This window comes from Miniopterus schreibersii, assembly GCF_964146895.1.
Source record: "Miniopterus schreibersii genome assembly, chromosome: 1".
Classification (NCBI taxonomy): domain Eukaryota; kingdom Metazoa; phylum Chordata; class Mammalia; order Chiroptera; family Miniopteridae; genus Miniopterus; species Miniopterus schreibersii.
The window spans coordinates 8,585,223-8,604,964 of NC_138101.1; the positions used below are offsets into that span (position 1 = coordinate 8,585,223).

General features: G+C 40.3%; 1 protein-coding gene across 7 annotated transcripts in view; it reads right to left on the minus strand.

Annotated features, from left to right (window-relative positions):
- The window catches only part of LCORL (ligand dependent nuclear receptor corepressor like), a 106,250-nt gene extending 91,436 nt beyond the window's left edge, over positions 1-14,814 (minus strand). For 2 of the 7 annotated variants that reach the window (XM_081119141.1, XM_081119140.1), the window contains exon 1: positions 14,260-14,814. In XM_081119141.1, the coding sequence (XP_080975267.1) occupies positions 14,260-14,410 (151 nt within the window). In that variant the 5' untranslated portion in view covers positions 14,411-14,814. The remainder of the gene's footprint in view (positions 1-14,259) is intronic. The other 5 variants (XM_081119145.1, XM_081119146.1, XM_081119144.1 and 2 more) reach the window with 4 other exon arrangements.
- Between the last annotated feature and the right edge of the window lie 4,928 nt (positions 14,815-19,742).

A 19,742-nucleotide genomic window follows, 5' to 3' on the forward strand; every position in this document is an offset into this window, starting at 1 on the left:
GAAGGAATAAAATGGACTCACTATATTCAAGCTGCTAAATTACTAAAATCAAGTAGAGTGAGGCATCAGGAAAGGATTCTATTCTTCTTTTAACTAACCTGGGAATGTTAACTTTTGAACTTTCCAGTCTTGCATCAATGCCTGAATACACATCTAACCTCCAGATAACCCTCTGATTACCCCATGAAGGACTAAGGAAAGAATGTTCATATATCCAGACCACCTGACATCCATCATTCAGACCACCAGGTCATCTAGAGGATCACCATCTCAAACCAGTCCAGAGGCTAAGAACGCAGGACTGATTCTTTTCAAGAATGTACTCTTTGGATGGTGAGAGATTTCATCACACTACTCAGAACTGTGTGCAACCTAAAATATTTATTTCTGGAATTTTTAATTTAATATTTTTGGACCATAGTTGACTATGGATAGCTGAAACTGCAGAAAGCAAAGTTGTGGATAAGGGGGGACTGCTGTACTGGATAGCTAGTTTTATGGCCTGGTATCTTTCTATAATAGAATCTATTTTAATGTAAAAAAAAAAAAAAAGTACGTTTTACTATAAGAACCCTCAGCTTTTCTTTCTTCTTTGGGACACTCTATTGCCTAGTTGTATTTCAAGTTTGCAAACCCTAAGACCCTTGAACAAATCATCATTTACTTCTAGCCAAAGCCTCCAGACTCTTTTTGGGTTCACTGAGTACAGAAGAGCACAAGCAAAGAAAAGTTAAAATGAAACAATAAATTTTTGTTAGCTATATTCCAATTCACCATTTGCCATCCTCGGGAAAAGTTCTAAAGAGATGGAAAGGTATGGTCATAGTTCTTGGAATTAGGATAGAAGGTAACTTTATATCCAGACTAAAACACTGACAATCTATGCTGGGGAAAATCCTTGCCCCACTAACTCCATGCTCTCACCACCCCAAACCCCATGCCCCACCATTCCCAATTGTAAGAACAAAAAAGAAATTTGGGGATATTACTTCTTGATTAACCCATCTCAAGGGAACCCTTAACCCAAATACAGAAGCCCCTGTTCTCTCTTATTCCAGGCCAGAAACAGAAGGCCAAGGAGGTCTAAATCCAGAATACTTTTCCCTACCCCTGAAATTCAAGGTTCTGAAATGAAACAGAAAATAGCACTACTAAAGTTTTAGACACAATTATCTGTCCAGAAAGGATCAGACTTGCTAATTTTTTAACCAGGTTTGACCAAAGGAGTAACATAAACCTGAACGTGAATTTTACCTTCATACATATTTCCTAAATGGAATGCCTTAGGCAAGTCAGCCTAAGTGTCAGTTTCATCTGTAAAATGAAGATACAATTTTTACTATTTCACATGTGATTAATATACATAAAAGCTCAGCAGGGTAAACACTCAGTAAATATTAGCTATCATCATTTCAAAGGGCTATCTTAGTGTTGATAAATCTCTAAAACAATTTACATATTACTATGTGGTCTCAAAGGCTGAAAGCAACTAACTTAATAGAATGCAATATTTAGACTAATGACATTGCTTTTATATGTTCGTTTTTATTTTGTAACAATCTTAAATTTACAGAATATGTTTTAAGTATGGTAAGAACTTTTATTTTTCCAACAATTTGAGAGTAAATGGTCTACATAATGTCCCATCACCTTTGAATTCTTTAATTAAGTATTTCCTCGCCCGGCCAGCTTAGCTCAGCTGTTGAGATCGTGGTTCGATTCCCCATCAGGGCACATGCCGGGGTTGTGGGCTTGATCCCCAGTGGAAGGTGTGCAGGAGTCAGCCGATCAATGACTCTCTCATTGATGTTTCTATCTCTCTCTCCCCCTCTCCTTTCCTGTCTCTGAAATCAATAAGGACATATTTTAAAAAATAAAATATTTCCTACAAATACAACCATTAAAATCAGAAAATTAATAATGATGCATTATACTTACTGCTCTTAGGGTATCATTGCTCCTAGGCCCCTTCTAAGTGAACAATGTAGGGCATGTTGTGTATACACAGTTGACCCTGGAACAACACGAGTTTGAACTGTGCAGGCCCACTTGTTCGTGGATTTTTTTCAACAAATGCTATAAATGTATTTTCCTTATGATTTTCTTAATAACATTTTCTTTTCTCTAGCTCACTTTATTGTAAGAATACAGTATACTGTACATAGAGCATACAAAATGTATTTTAATTGACTATTACTGGTAAGGCTCTAATCAATAGCAGGCTATTTGTAGTTGACTTTTTGGGGAAAAGTTATGTGTGGGTTTTGGACTGTGCAAGGGGTCGGCGCTCGTAACCCTTACATTATTCAAAGGTTAACTGTATACATACACAAACATATACTTCTATATTTCTCTATAGATAAAATGAAAACCATGATTTCACACTAATTATCTCCAACACTACAGAGAACATTCTAATTTTCTCCATTACCATATTTATAACACTTCTCAGACAATGAGGGCGTAGCTCCCATTATCCTTAATATTCATTTATTTGACCAATCTCCCATGTAGCTGCCTTCCTTCCCCACATGGATGCTCTCCTCACCCCTCCTTAGCTGGCTCGACACTCTCACACCTCTTCCATGTTTATAGCCTTCTCACTTTGTTCAGGCTCCTATTCCTCAAGCTTGGCACCACTCCTACAAGAATACCCTCCTCACCCAGCTCAAGCACTAACATCTCATATTGAGCTTACCCTCCACTGGGGTGCCTTCCTCTTCCCACCCTGAAGGCTCTGGCATCTTGCATTAGAATGCTTCCATGCATAGACTCCATCCTCATCGCACTTGAGCCTCAATATATCCACACCAGGCTACCCTCCTGCATGGGGGTGCCTTTCTACACCCTCACATTATCCCTCACACACACCTCCAAGTAGATGCCCTCCTCATCCTCTTACCCTGTTCAAGTACGGGCACCCCTCACTGGGAATAACTGATCCACCCCCATATCAGGCTACTCTCCTTCACAGATACCATACTAACCCTGCTTGCGCTTCAACACCTTGCACCAGCATGTCCTCCTATGCAGACTGCTCCTCACCCTCCCAATTCCATCAACTGTCTCACCCCTGTCAGGCTCTGATATCCCACTCCTCCAAGATGACATGGCTCCCCCTCTCACATACCTCACCTGGTGAGGAAACTTAACCCTTGTTTGGTCTCTCCTGATAGTTCTGGTACTGAATTGTTCAGAAAGGAAAGGGGAAGAGGACAGGAAGAACAACTGATAACATTTTAAAGAAAGATACCAGTGAATAAACTGCACAAGAATCCACAACCAGAGCTAATTAAAAGGATAATCTAGTTGTCAAAGTATCTGCTTTTTCCATTTAAAGAAACTGCTCTCCTTTTATACTAATTCCTTCTAAATTTAAAAAGTCAATTGAAAACTGATAAAAGAAGTCTTTGTCTTTCTTTTCTAGCCAATCATGCATTTTAAGCATCTTACATAGGCCTATACAAAATCTAGTTCATTTAAAACAACAACAAAACAAACTACTAATTTTAAGAATTTAAGAAATGTCGTTGTTTCAAATATCAGAATTACAGAGATATATGTAATATGTAAAGAAACATTGATTTGAGAGAGAAACATTGATTGGTTGCCACTCTTAAGCACCCTAACTGGGGACTGAACCTGCAACCTAGGTATGTGCCCTGACCAGGAACCGAACCTGTCACCCTTAAGTGCAAGGGAAGACATTCCAACCAACTGTGCGGCTAGAATTACATATTTTAAAATATATCCAGAATAGTTAAGTTTGACTTGTTTTCACTATAATAACAGTTGTATTGCTTCCAGTACACTTCCCCAGATTCAATTCTGCAAAAATTAGCTCTGTTAGAACACTTTTTCCTTGCTTCTTGTTTCTATGAGGAAGGATGCTTCATAAGAACAATCTGCGCCTCTCTTTACCCCTAGGGAAGTGAAGTGACTGATCTGATTTGGGAAAGTAAGTAGAAAGAGCTCAGTTCTGCTCCTTTCCCCCCAAATACTCTGCTCTGCTTCCCTAGTATGCTTAGGATTGGGTGGCTAAATTGGCCTATGCCAGACCACCTTACTCACTAAACTATTCCTCTAACCTGGCCTCTCTCAGTAACAGAAGTGATATTTTGGCTTCCATTTTTCTCCTTGTTTTATTTTTCAAGTTGTTCAGAGTCTAACTATAAAAGAAGGGTGCCATTTGAGAGTACTACAGCAATCTAATATTTTAATTAACACGTTGAATATATAATAGATTGTTCATTTCCCCAATTTTGACTTAAAAGGGCTGATTCAATGTGAGCTTCTTTAAAACTATTACAAATAAACCCCCTCAAACCTGAACCAATAGCAGATGTTCAAAATGAAAATAAGCAGACTTATCTGATCATGCGTATTATCCATTAAAAAAAACTTCAAAGGTTCATAATTTCCTCCTTATAGAGGCCATAATTTATACTTCCAACTCCTATTTCCTACTCCCATCCTATATTCCAATGATATTAAGTTGCCAAATACAGTAGTTTCAGAATATATCATTATTTAGATTTCTATACCTTTGCTTATTTTCTAGCCCTCTGCCTGTTCCCTCCAACCTACTCTCCTGCTGGGTCATTTAATTAACTTAGGGATCAGCAAACTATGGCCTATAGGCCAAATCGACCTATTTTTGTAAGAAATTTTTTTCCTGGAACACAACCATGCTCATTCATTTATATAATGCTTTTGTGCTACAACAGCATAGTTGAGGAGTTGCAATAGAGACCATATGGCCCTCAAAACCTAAAATGTTTATTATATTTTATAAAAGAAGTTTGCCAAGCCCTACTTTCACTCAGTCTTTTGAAGCCTAGTATTTCAGATCCTTCAAATCAAAATTAATTGCTCCTTCCTCTGCCTTTCCATTATATTATACCAACTCTAATACTTAACATCCCTGAAAACTGTAAGCTCTTTAAAAGCCGAGTCTAAACCCTATTCCTAGCGTAGACAACTTTTTTTTTTTATCCAACCCACAGTTCCCACCTTTCCCAACACTAATCACATTCTTTGGGGAAGTATTATAGAAGAAATTTCTGCCCTTTTCTCTACCCTTTATTCAGCCCTCCCAAAGGAAACAGGAATAACTAATATTGGCAACATCCTGATAGTGGGATGGATTAATGTTTTATAGGTCATTTTTCTCGCCTTGCCAACCCTCCTGATCACTCTGCCTAAATAGTCATACTACCAATAAGCAAATCACATGGTAAATTTACTAGGGTAGAACTTCCTTGTACTTTAGAAGAGGCCAACAGCTCCAGCTACTCTGTCTTTGATAGATTGGTAAATTCAATCCAGGGGGATAGGGAATAAAGAAGTCCGATGTCTAATTTTGGCTGACAAGTTCTTCAGTACAAACTTATCATTTAAAGAATTAATATTTTTAAACCAAGCTCATAAATACAGAAAACATATTGGTGGTTGACAGGTTAAATGGGTGACAGGAGTCAAAAGGTGCAAATACCCAGTTATAAAATAAGTAAGTCATGGTGATGTAATAAACAGCATGGCGACTATGGTTAATAATACTGCACTGCATATTTGAAAGTTGCTAAGAGAGTAAATCTTAAAAGTCCTCATCACATGAAAAAACCACACCAACTGACACATAGTAGGACTCAAAATATTTGATGACTGACAACAGTAAATTAACTGAAAAAAATTATTCCTTTAAAATGTACAATGTACTAATATCACACATACCATATCTTAGCAATAAGCTAAATTGGGAAAATATTCTTTAAAGAAAAAGAAGAGATTTAGAGTTCACATTCAGTGATTCAAACCAAGCCCATCTATTATTCACCTAATTTATCTGACTCAATATTTTGTTACTATTAAGTCTCAGCTTAATTAAACATGAAATATCATGAATATTGACTCAGAAAAGTATTCCCCATCTTACTTAGTATTGTAAATGGTTCCTTCCATCTAAAAAAAAATCCCTAGACCCAGATCCTTTCAACTACTACTCCATTTATCTATTCTTCCTCAAAATGTAGCTTCTCAAATGAGTAGTCTACTACAAATGTCATCTCCACTTATACACACTTTATTTTCTAACCTATGGCTTCCGTTCCCACGAATCTGCTGAAATTTAGTCAAGGTCACCTAGAACCTCCATGTTGCAAAAAAATGTACACTTCCCTGTTTCATGGTAACTGACATACTTCTCTTTTCTTAGATTTGGTGATACTACTCTCCCCTGGTTTTCTACTTAGCCAAGAGACTTATGTTCCAGTGTAAAAGTTCAATGGCCTTACTCTGAGGTTGCTCTTCCTTTGCCCAAAAAAAGTTAAGATTCCTTAAGGCATGGTGCTGAATACTTTACTCCTCTCATTATACTATCTTTTACACCTGGGAGAGCTCATCCATTTCCAGAATTTAAACATCATCTTTATGCTGATAATTCCCTAATTTATATCTTTGGTCCACAAACCACTACTACATAAGTATTATACCACCTTTCATTAAAAATAAAAAATAGTGAACATTTGAGTATAGATATCCTAGTTTCACAGATTTCCACCTGTGGAAGGTGAAATGACATGCCTAAGGTTATGATGATGGAGGCTAAGAAAGGAACTATATTCTTTCAGTTCTTCATCCTTTCTATCATTTGTGAAAGCTTAGTTCCTTGTCACTAAATGGTTTATTATTTAAATATGAAGACTACTAAACAAAGTTGCTTCCCATATACACACACCTTACACATATCCATCAGAAAAGAATTGGCCAATTTGAATTAATGGAGAAAGTGTCAAACTTGCTTTTCAATAAATACTTAAGAAAAGACTCTAGGTTGCAAATGAATTAAAAGGTGACTGAGTATGTAGGGTAGATGATATGACTAAAAAAATACTCAAGAACTTTGGGCAACGTGTATAATAGAGAAGTAAAAGCAGATGCAAGTGGTTGGGCTGTCTAAAGAAGACACTAGAAAAACAGAGGGAAGACGCAGTCTGGTAGACTAAGATCAACTAATTGAATATGGTTAGGAGCTTTCACTTGACGAACAACAACAAATGGGAGATACTGCTTTGTGAACTACAAAATCAAAGCAGCTATTTCAAACAATGATTTAATGTAGGTTACAAGCTAGACTGAAAGACAGTAAAACCAGAAATGCAGATATTGATATAAACCAGAAACTTACCTGAATCTGCCCAAGTACACTATTAGAAAAATTGAATCCAGGAGATAGTTTAAAGAATGTACTAATAACTTGGCAACACATTAGGGTAAAGAAAAAGAAAAGAAGCAAATATAAGCAAGCAGGATAGGGTCGTTGCCAATTGTGGGAAAACTCTATGAAAAGAAAGGAAAGGATAAGTAAGATGTTTATAAAAGTGATTCCTCATTGTAAGTTTTATTTTCTAGAAAACACAAAAATTCTGAAAACAAAATTTTTATTTAGTTTTAATTAAGAACAAAGTGCCATTCTTCAAATACAAATATGGCATTATTTTGTTACCTTAGTTTCCTAGTGGGAGCAGTAGGTTGATCTGGGCCTATTCACATTCTCTTATCTATATTCTGTGGTGGGGGGAAAAAACACAAAACCCTTTTGAATTAATTACTTAATAATACATTCAGGCCCAAGTATGGACTCTCAAAGTTAAATGGGTCCTCAAAATGTTGAACCTATGAACTTGGTGCTCTAACCAACTGTTACCTGTCACCTGTCACCCATGAATGTTCGCCATATGTACACCCAAAAAGAAGGAATATTATCAAAAATGAAAAAGAAACTCCATACATAAATAATGTAGGGTATAATAACTGAAAGACTGGATTTACTAATAAGAAAGAAGAAACTACATATCCAAATATCAACATGCCTTTGTTGCTCCTCCCAGGACAGCACTGTGATAGAAGAGCCAGGGTTCAAAGTCACACAAGTGAGGGGAACATACAGCACACAACAAACACCAATTTGTCAGGGCACACAGCCAAGCAGGAAGGGGTGCATATACATGTAGTGAACCAAGAAAAGTAGCATGGACATGAAGAGACTGTTCCACAGAGAAAGGAGGCTATACTATGCTCTGACCAGTTTCACACATATACCTACTTTACAGAGAAATTTGGGTATATGTTTTAACTATCCAACTACTCATTATCATCATACATTCCATTTGTCTAATGCATGCTATTAGGCAGTGTCATAATTTACATTTTTTTAAGTGGATAAAAAACTTGCTAGTGTTTGAAAAAATAGTTGGACAGCCAAGGTTTTAGGGTAGTTGACCCACCATATCAGTCCTCATCAAATCTAGATTTCTAAGTAAATCCACTCTTCTGAGATTTACATTGCAATAGTGACAAGATGAGCTAGACATTAGCGCAAAGTCAAAAGACCAGAAAGCCAGAAGCATCCAGAAAGAGAGTTTTATTTATCTGGGCTATCCCATCTTTAAGTGTTACAGCTTTATGAAGTACTACCATAACTTCTTCAGAGGTTAAAAATAAAGGAAACAAATATACTCTGACATTTATACTGCTGATTATAGATGGGGCAAGTAGTTCAGAAGAAAGTCCACTCTATAAACACTTGCAGAGTGCAGATCTCTAAGACAGTGATGAGGTTAACAGCAAAAGTAAAAAAGAGAGCAATAAATAGTAGCTTTAATATAATATACATTTACATTTAATATAATATACATTTAAAAAAAATAAATTTAAACTAATGTTTTGTATTCAGTTACTACAAAGCCAAAATATTCCTTAGAATTTAAAGCATCAAATGTCTTTTGGTCTCTTCATATACAAAAAGCCAGGATTAGGCTAAGTTATACACTGTGATTCTAAAACTCCATGAGTCTGGTTCTGGCTCTATAATACCCTAGAATACAGATCATTCAAGCCCTTACTATCTTTTCCTCTAACATGGCTCATGATCTTTTTATTGTTTCCCACCAGAAAGAATCTATTGGCAAAATTATAAAGCTCAAACCTGCTAATAACCTGTGTAAGTCAATAATAGCAACATTTACAGAATGCTTTCTATATGTAGATACATATTAACATATATCAACACAATTCATTCTTAAACAAGCTCATTATCTCCAATTTACAGATAAGAAAAGGAAGTACAGACAGGTTAAGTAACTTGTCCACACCGTAAGTGGTAATGCCAGAATACAAACGCAGGTAGTCTAGCTCCTAGAGCCTATATTTTTATGTGCTGCATTATACTATCCAAATAAAAGATTTGGGGGAAAATAAATTAAGCTATAGGTTGGTTATTATCAACAGTTTTGAAATAAGTGGTACCATGGTAATTAAGACTTGCCTGGAGCTACTACACTATAGAACTGTGCTGTCCAATAAGGTAGCCACTTGCTACATGTGGCTATTAGCACCTGAAATGTGGCTAGTCCAAATTCAAATGTGCTTCATGTGTAAAACACATGATTTCAAGAACTCAATATTGAAAAAGAATGTAAAGTAATTTATTAATAAGTTTATATGGATTAATGCTAAAATATTTGAGCATATCAGGCTATTGAAATTGCTTTGTTAATGTGGTTACCAGAAAATTTTAAACTACGCATTTCACTCCCATTATATTTCTACTGGACAACACTGGTATGTAGGAAAGACTCTGGAGTTTATAGTATAATTCTAATAAAATCTTCACCGTTTTGTTTTGCTGTTACAACCTTAGGCAAATCAACTGCACTGTGTATTAGTTTCTATCTAAAAAAAAATACGGTTTAAAACAGTCCTGAAACCTAGTGTTCAGATTTGGGTATCTAAATGTATTTTCCACTAAAAAGAATGAAGAGCTCCTTAGAGAAATGGCTGATGTTAAAGCTGGGTCAGGTAAAGTAAAAGATGAACATGAAATATGTTGTTATGGCAGGAAGGAAGTGGTAAAAAAATGACCGGGTGGGGAAGTGTTATGGAAAGGTGTGATTTGTCAAAAAACACTGGAACCAGCTTGATGAGGCTCCCATTGGCGAAACCTGGGAAAATTTAGAAATAAAAATAATGACAGTAATGAATGTAAACATTGATTAAATTAGAATCCATGAGTTCATACTGATAAAGATAACTGAATAAAGAGAGAAGGGAAGAAAGAAGATGGCAAATATTGCTATATGACAGAATATCTACTAATTATTGAATAAAGAAGTTAGAAAATCATGAATGGATGTTAAAACTTGAAGATGATATTTTTGATGAGATTATGTAAATATCCTGTTTCTCAAAGTATTTTCCCCCAAATTACATATTGATTACAAAGGGATAGATGATGGCTTTCAGGGAGAAATATGGAGAATAATGCGTTAGCCTATTTTCAAAGCCAACAACATGAAGCTCAAGATATGATGTACTAAGAAGCACATCTCTTCAAAGGTATTACTGGTAAAAATGCATAACCAATCTAATCGTGAGGAAACAACAAACAAATTCAAATTGGGAAGACATTCCACAAAATAACTATCCTGTACTTTTCAAAAATGTCAAGGTCAAGAAATACAAGAGAAGCTGAGGAAGTGTTCCGGATTACGAGACTAAAGAGATGTGACAACTAAATGCAATGCACGATCCTGGACTAAGGGGAGGAAAGCTTACAGATAAAATAGAGAAACAGATAAAATATGAATTATGATTTAGATAACAGTATTATGCCAATATTAAACCTTCTGGTTTTAATAACTACATTGTGGTTACATAAGCACAATGTCTTTGATTTTAGGAAATATACACTGAAGAATTTAGGAGTGAAGAAGTATGGTATCTGTAAATTACTCTCAAATTATTCCAAGAGAAGATAAATGGATGGATGGATGGACAGACAGGCAGATAGAATGATATGGATATAAGGCAAGAACAATAAAGCAAATGCAGCAAAATGTAATACAATTAGTGAATGTGGGTAAAGGCATATAGGAGTTCCTTGTATTATTCTTCCAACTTTTCTTGTAAGTTTAAAATTATACCAAAAATAAAAGTAAAAAAAAATCAAAACAACAAAAACAAAAAACTTGGCTTATCTCCCAGATCAAATATCCTAACAGACCATACAAGTTCTGATAATATTTAAAATTACATTAATGCATTCCTTTTCTCCTAGACTTTGTTTTAATTTTTATAACGTATCCGTTACTAATTATATTATATATTCCCTAAAATTCAGTACTATATGTTATACCTCAATATTATATGAAGCACAAGGATACTGTTTACTATATCCGATAAGCACTAAAACATGTTATATGAGCATACTCAAAATTATAGCATAGTATATGATGATATTAGAAAAATAATCAAATTATTAAAAGTACCACATTGTAAATAGAGGTATTAATTGGGGCATAGAGCATATAGGGCAACTCTTCAATTAAATTATAAAAAGGAATAAATCATAGTCACAAATCTAAAGAAATGAATTCCGCAAATAGAGAAAGGTAAACATCACTTTCCTTATCAAGACTTATACATATTAGCTAACTACAAGGAAGATGAACTTTCCCCCCATAAAATTAGAATATTATATATAAGTTACAAAAAAAGGAATCAGATTGAAGACTTACTCTAAAAATTTAGGTTTAAAACTTCACTACTGGGTCAATACTAACTTGCTGTACGACCCTAAGATGCTGCTTACAATTTCTTTACCTCATTTAAAAATAACGCTTTTGAATCATTTTCTTCTCCAAAGGCAGAAAGAATAATATTTTATAAAAATGATTTCAAGCCATAAGAGCACTGAATATGCAATATAGAAACATATACACATATATATATATTCACACACATACAAACATACAAAGGAAAAAGAATATGGCTTTTTGCAAATATGTTTACAAAGTAAAATATTGAATGTAAGCATACTTATAGCAAAAGACAAATTAAAATAAGTACACAAACTACATTTAATCCCAATTCACACTATAAATAGATGCTTCACATATACGGTACTGAAGAAAACCAATCAACAAGTGTATATCCTGTTTAAAAGAGTTTTATTGTTTATTTAAAAATACAATGACAAAAAGAAAGTATGAAATGGGTCCTACTAGGTCTCCTGACTAGGACTGGGACTCTGCGAAACAATTCTCAAATATAGTTTCGGACCAGTTAAAAATTTCCTTTCAAATACAGTACAATTAATTATATGTTACATTAAAAATGTAATATAGAGGTTGCATATTAAACATAACAGCATTAACTCAATTTTCAATGTCTCCTAATCCTACTTCAGTATCCAAATAGGTAAGGCAAAAAGTCCCTTTTCCCATCAAATCCATTAATTTTGTGTTTAATTAAAATTTAACTACTTTTCAAAGGTGCATATATTTTTGAGATAGAGCCATACTTAATGTATCTAAATAAGCAAAAAGATGAAGGGATAAAGACTCTAAAGGATTCAAAAACATAAAATTGACCAAAGAAATCGTCATATCACTTGGGAAAACTTAACACAATATCTCAAAAAAGTGTTACACAATGCTGTTATCCTGCCTGATTCTAATTCAACGAACTCAATAATTTCTAAACAGGTTGTCAGTGGAAGAGATCTTTATATAAACAATTATAAAAACGGGTCCATTTTGTATTCAGGAAGCACTAGTAACATTTAGCTTAACATTTTTATATAAAGAATACCGTGAGGTTTTTCTACACTTTTTTAAAGAACTAAAATCACTGATGAGCACTCGACTAAAGCTATTTCCTAGAATGTTTCCTTAGATAAGACCAAAACATATTTTATAAGGGTGAACAGTAAATTGCTTAAACATAACTTAAATGCCCCTAATCAGAGCAATCTTCTTTCTCGTACGTTCTCCTATGTCCATAGTATTCTGCAGCGCACACTTCTGAGTTGAAGTTGTACTAGTTAATCCTACCACGATCTCTTTTTCACTAGTGAAAAAACGAGAAGGATCTTCATCCAGGCGCTAACCAAACAAATCTGCGGGGGGTGGGGGAAAAGGGGCGCGAGGTGGCGAAAGAACAGATGGAAACAAGGTAAGAGAGCGGGTTTTCTTAAGGCACTAAGGTTAGTGCCTCAACTCCAAACGCCGAGATTTAACAGCCGGCCGAGCAAGCTGCTACCACTATCCACTCTTCTTCCCTCACTCTCTTACCCCGAACCCCCTTCCAACATAAACACGCACAACACACCTCATCCAGGACCCGCGTTGTCCCTTCCTGCTCACACCACCAACCTGCCGGGTAACAGCTCCACGCACACGTCCCACTCAGACAAAAAAGCGACAGCGGCAAGGTCCAGAGGTCCCACCACCTCCCGCCACTCCAAGCAACCCGCAGAATGACAGCTCCGAGCCCAGAAGTTTGAAGCAAAACGATTCCGACCCCACCGACAGGGAAGGCGGAGTGGCGAGAGGCTGGGGACGGGAGGTGGGGAGGGAGCCGCGCGTGGAAGTGCAGGGACGGGTCCATCACATGACAGTAGAAGAGGACCAGAGTCGTCGGGCGTCCACAGGGAGAAGGGGGGCGAGGGTGTCATCGCTATGGCAACAGTCCCCCACCCCCCCGCCGTCCAGACTTCCAAAGAGGGAGGAAGAACTTCAAATCCCAACCGTCAGCGCTCGAGCGGCTCCTTCTTAAAGGGGTACACACAGCGCCGCCGCCGCCGCCGAGCGGGAGAGGGCAGAGCAGGGCGCCCCCGCCCCTCGGGCGACGCCCCCGCTGCCCCTAGCCCCCCGCTGGTCCACCCGTGGCAGCAGCCCCGCGAGCGCCCGGGGGGGGTCGCCCGGGTCCCCCTCCCTGGAACTCGGTCGCGTCGCCCGGCCCGGCCCCCGGCGACGAGAAGGGGGTGTGTGAGCGCCCGGTGGGGGCGCGGACCAGCCCGCCTTTCTCCCGCCGGCTCCCCTCGCCCGGGCGCCGACCCGCTGGGCCGCTTCCTCCCTCCTGACAGGGTGGACCACGGGCGGCGAGGGGCGCCGAGGAGTTTCGGGGACAGCGCGAGCGAGCGGCTTCCTCCGGGGCTCGGCGAGCGGGTCCGAACTAACAGTTCCTGGGAGCCCAACAGCTACGCCGGGGACGGGGAAGGAGCGGGGACCGCGCCGGGCGACGAGCCCCCAGACAAAAGGCGAGCGCCGGGGCCGCCGCGCCGCCGCCGCTCCCATCGCGCTCCCCCATTGAACTGACCCGAACGGGAGATTCAACTAAACCCCTCAGCCACAAACTCCTCGGGCAGCGGCAGCCGCGGCCGCGCGGAGCCGGCGCCCCGGCCCGTGTCTCTCTTACCTACACAGTGCATGAGGCGGTGGCGCCAGGAGTCGAGTTCCCGCCGGAATCCTCTCCTCTCCGCCGCGCACCGAGGGCTCCGGCACTGAGCGGCGGCGGCGGCGGCAGCAGCGGCGGCGGCAGCGGCCATTCTCTCTCTTCCCTTGTCCATCTGCGTCCCGCGTCACGCGCCCTCATTTACATACGAGCGGCGCAGGCACGAGGCAGGGGCGCGAGCCCTCGGCGCGAGCCCCGGAGCGCGCGCCCCCCGGAGGGGGGTTGATTGACACGTGTCACTACCTTCCCTCTGCCCTTCCCTCCCCCTCCCACCGCTCCCTCGGGGAGAGGCGGGGAGGGAGCGCGAGGAGAAGGAAGCAACCTGCCGCTTCCGCTGACCCCGCCTCCCCGCCCGCGCTCCAGTCCCCCCTCCCCCCGCAGTTTACTCAAGCGAGCCATACTTGCTCCCGCCGCCCGCGGAAACCCCGAGCGAGAGCGAGAGGCTCCAAGCCCGGCCAGGAACCGGCGCGCGAGGGAGCGGACTCGCAACTCCTCCCTTCTGCCTTCCCGACGCGACTCGGGACGCGCGGAGACTTCAGTTCCCAGGCTCCGTTGCGCGGGAGTCCCGGAGGGGAGCTGGACGCCGCGGCGCCATGCATGCTGGACCTTGTAGTCCAGCGGGGACGGGCACTCCGCGGTCCTCCTTCCACACTCCGCCCTGGAGACCGGCCTTGGACTTGGGTGCGCGGCGTCTCCTGCGGGCTCGGCCTCCGCCGCCCGGCGCCGGGGACCGCGCTCTGGCCGCGCCGCCGGGTCCGACCCGGGCACCTCAGCTTCCTTAGGCTCCGCGAGACCGGGGCGGCGAGAACCGCGGGACTGGACCGCTCCTCGGTGGTTCCAGCCGCACTCTGTGCTTTAAGTGCTGGAAACTTTTTGGGTCCCTGGCATCCCGCCGCTGCAGGGAAAGAGCAAGCTGGTCGTTCGGCCGCATCCCAAGTAACTGCCGAATGTCCGGGGAGATCCCGCAGAAACATCAGTTTCCAGGGGGAAGGGACCTCAGAAGCAGCACATGTGTGGGGGTCAGGGAGACGATGCGGGGCTTCCCCCCAAAACCACCTACGGGGGCTCTGGGTGTGACGATGAAAACTCCCGAAGGGGAACTTTTTATCCGCAAAACGTAGACTCCAGGAGCAGGCGACCCGCTGAAGCCCCTGCCGCGTGACGCCCCCACCCGCCTGGCCTCGCGCGGGGCGCGGCGTGGGACCAGCTCCTTGCAGATGCTGCGCAACGGGCTCCACGCTGCGCCGGAGAACACGTATTTTCTTCTTCAGGGAGCTTTTCGTTTAATATAAACTTCAGTATCTACCCTCCACGGTGAAGATGTAGTTTTACACTTTCACAGATTAAGAAAATAAACTTTAAAATCTTATGGTCACGGCTCTAGAACGGTCCCAGCTGGGAAAGGAGTCAGGTCACTGGGAAGGAGCTTCAGGAGTTGCCAGCGGCCCGCTGCGGCTACGGCCTCCACTCGTTCCAACTGCCGGGCGATCAGCACCTGTAGCTTTCTGATCGCTTTTACAGTAATCTACGTTAGTTAGGGTGGGCTAGTTTATGGTGCAGCAACAAGCAGTAACAAGTTCACCAACATTGGGGGGCGGTGGGGAGTGAGCTCCACAGCCGGTGTTGTCACCAAGCCACAGGACCACCGAGGAAGGCCCCAATCACTGTCCCTTCCCCACTGGCCTGATAGGCCCAAGGAAGATGAATGGCAAACTGGTTCTTCCTAAAAGTGATACAAGTCGATTCCACTCCTATTTTATTGATTAAAAAAATGTATACGGGCATGCCTATCTTCAAGGGAGCTCGGAAGTGTAATCCTACTACTTGCCCAGGAAGAAGAGAACCGGAATGTATTGGTGAGCGGCACCAATGATTACTGCAGTTCACCTTTCTGGTCACCAATTCACTCTCCTTACACTACAAAGGACATCCATCCCTATCACAAGGGAGACAATCCAAAAGTTCCTTTCAGTAATAGCATTTACCTCAAAGTCTGGCATCTCTAGGTGATGCCTGGTGGTCCCTATATTAGAGCAGGAATCAGCTTCTCTTGTTTTAGAGACCTGAAAGGACAAAGGACCATTCCTCTCTGCTTACACACACACACACACACACACACACACACACACACTCACTGTACAGTGGCAGAACTGGGGCAAGATAACCAGGATAAAGGTGAAGAATGGAAAACTCACACGAACAGTTTCAGCATGGAATACTAACTCTCCAGCCTCTAACATCAGTCTCCTTGCCACCACCCACTGAGCCTCTAAGTCACAGCCACGTAGTTTAGGTTTTCCATTGTCATAACGCCTTCTGGGTACCAATTTCTACATAGTCAGAATGGGCTAGGTTATGCTCTAGTATGGAAACTCAAAATCTCAGAAGCTTAATACAAAGATTTATTTCTTAAGCTATATGTCCTCCAAAAGTCAGTGTGAAGGACGGTAGGGAGAACTGTTCCATATCCATTCAGGGACCCAGGTTTATGGAGCTCCACCATCTGGAACCTCCCCAGTCACCATGACAAGAAAAAGATGTTAAATCTCTGTCCAGCTCTTAAAGGCTTCTGCCAGAAGTGACATTTTTCACTGGGTAAAGCAAATCATATGGCCATGCCTACCTTCAAAGGAGTGATATATCAGATAGCTTTGCAGGTGTAACCAACCACCCTAAAACTTAATGCCTTAAAATATCAACTGTTTATTTAGCTTATGATCCCATGGAATGGCAATTTGTTTAGGCTCAGCTGGATAGTTCAGCTTGCCTGGGCTGTGTTCACTTGGGTGTTTGTGATTAGGGTCCCCTTAGAGAGGCAGCTCTGTTTCTGAAGGTGAGGTGACTGTCATCTGGGACAACAAAGCAAACAGGCCAGTTGTCCCTTGTCATCAAGAGGCTAGCCTTGGCTTGTTCACATGGTGGCAGTCACAAGATTCCAAGGTCAGCAAGAGAGCAAGCCCTAATGCACAAGCACTTTTAAAGCTTTGGCTTGGGTCACATTTTCTCCAGTCCAAATGGCTAAAGCAATCATACGGCCAAGCCCAGAGTCAATGAGGGGAAGTACTTTTTAACAGGAAGAGCTGCAAGTCACATTGTGAAAGGGTGTGGATAGAGAGAGAAAAAATAATGTGGCCACTTTCGTAGTCTACTGCAGATGGAAAAGTGTAATGTTACCATGTTCCCCAAAAGAAGGGGGAATAGAAATATTAATGAACAAAACTAATGAATATGATATCTCTAGAATTTTTAGGCCAGATATCCGTAAATCCAGAGACACAAAAGGGTCATATCCAAGGTTGTCTCCTACACTGGAAATCTAGTTACTCTCAAAGGAAATGTTAATGTTCTTTAGAAAGATGTTTTTGCTCTGCAGTCTATTTCCTACATATAGTGTATCATTTGTTTATTGCTGTGTAACAAGCTGATCCATAACCTAGTGGCTTAAAAGGTTGCTGGAAAGTCTACAGGTCAGATGGGCAGTTCTGCTGATTTGGCAAGGTTCTGCTGATCTTGGCTGGGATTGTTAATGCTGGAATCTGCATGATCTAGGATGGCTTCACTCTTGTCTGGAGTTTGGCTTCCCTGTGCTGAAATAATGGGAATGACTGAGCCATGTGTCTCATGTGTCTCATCACTCAGAAGCTAGCTAAAGCTTATTTACAAAGTGGCAGTATGTCAAGCACAACAAGATCATAAGCACTAATGTGCAAGTGCTTTTCAAGTCTTTGCTGCATAACGTTTGTTGCTATTGTCCCATTGGCCAAGGCAAATCAGATGACCAAGTCCAACATCTGGAGGACACTAACAAATGGCATGGATACAGAAAGGTGTGAGCATATTAGGGTCATTACTTCAATGAAACCACCGTAAATATCCATAGGTTCACTATTATTTACCTAAAACTGATAAACACATCTATAGAGTTCTTGCACACTACCAAGTATAGATATAAGCTGCTGGGCAAATTAATAGTTTCTTGATTTATTTGACCATTTGGAAGTCAATTCCCAATCTAGGGTACATTTTAGGAGACTGTGATACAAACATACAAATGAATTGGTATAGTGTAAAATACTCATATTACCACAGTAGAAAAATCTCAAATTACAGGGGGGTATGACTACAGTCATGTTTTTTGAAATACTAACTGAAAATAAGAGCTATTCTTTTACTTTGCAACAAAAATAAACAATCCAATATACTAGTAGGGTTGTACCTATTCAATTATGAATTATCAACATGTAACAAAAGTAATATGCATTTTCTAATTTAATATTCTAAATACTTCTGTAATTGTAAGTTATAATGATTAGATGCCTTAATTAACTATAAAATGATTCATACTGCTGAAAAGCCATTTTGGAGTAAATTTATTAACTGCTTAAAAAACATCACACTTTACTATATTTTCTTTAGATCTGAACTCTAATGCACTGCACGGATCAGAGATCTAAAAATCAGACAGACTTCACCCGACTGGGTGTGGCTCAGCGATTGAGCATCAACCTAGGATCTAGGAGGTAGTGGTTCGATTCCCGGGCAGGGCACGTGATCGGGTTGCAGGCTTGATCCCCAGTTGGGGGAATGCAGGAGGCAGCTGATCAATGACTCTCTCATCATTGATGTTTCTATTTCTCCCTCTCCTTTCCTCTCTCTGAAATCAATAAAGATATATAAAAATAAATAAATAAAAATAAAAATCAGAAAATTTGATCAATTATTTATTACGTGAAACATAGCCCCTTCTCAAAAATTTCTAATCAGTTATATTATCATTACGTTAAATTTTATGTAAAAATCTTAGATTCATCCATATTTATAAGCCAAAGATTTCTCAGCATTGTTTTGCTTATGGGAGTATGGACTCTAAGGACATCATCATCTCAGATGTACATGCTGATGCATTTAATTTCAATAGTGCAGCTAAATTTTAGAGATATCTAAAACAGATGAATGATTTTTGTCTTCTTGATGCATTTCCAAATATCATCAACATATTTATGTACATTTGGTAGGGAACAAAGATAAAATTTCACAGGAGGGAATAAAAATTGAAGAAACAGATATATAATGGTGATGTATTTCATTTCTTAAACTGCAATGTCCACCTATTTCCTATTCTAAGACTGTCCTTAGAGTACAAAAAATGGGCATGATAGTTGATCTAATTCTGTCACTCATCTCAGGGTGGTATCTCAGATTTTTGTTTTTTATGTTTTTTGTTTAGTTCAATCAGTGAATATTTTTAGAACATTACTATTATACCCTGTTACCATCTTCATATCAAATATCTTCTAGTTGGACACAATTTTCACTGCATTAGGAATACTCAGGCCCTTAACTGTCAGGATAACCAATTAATAGGGTGAGCATGCTTTTTAAAAACAGTATCATACGACTTTGAACTTGGCATCTGATTTTTTAAAATACCATTTACCATCTATTTC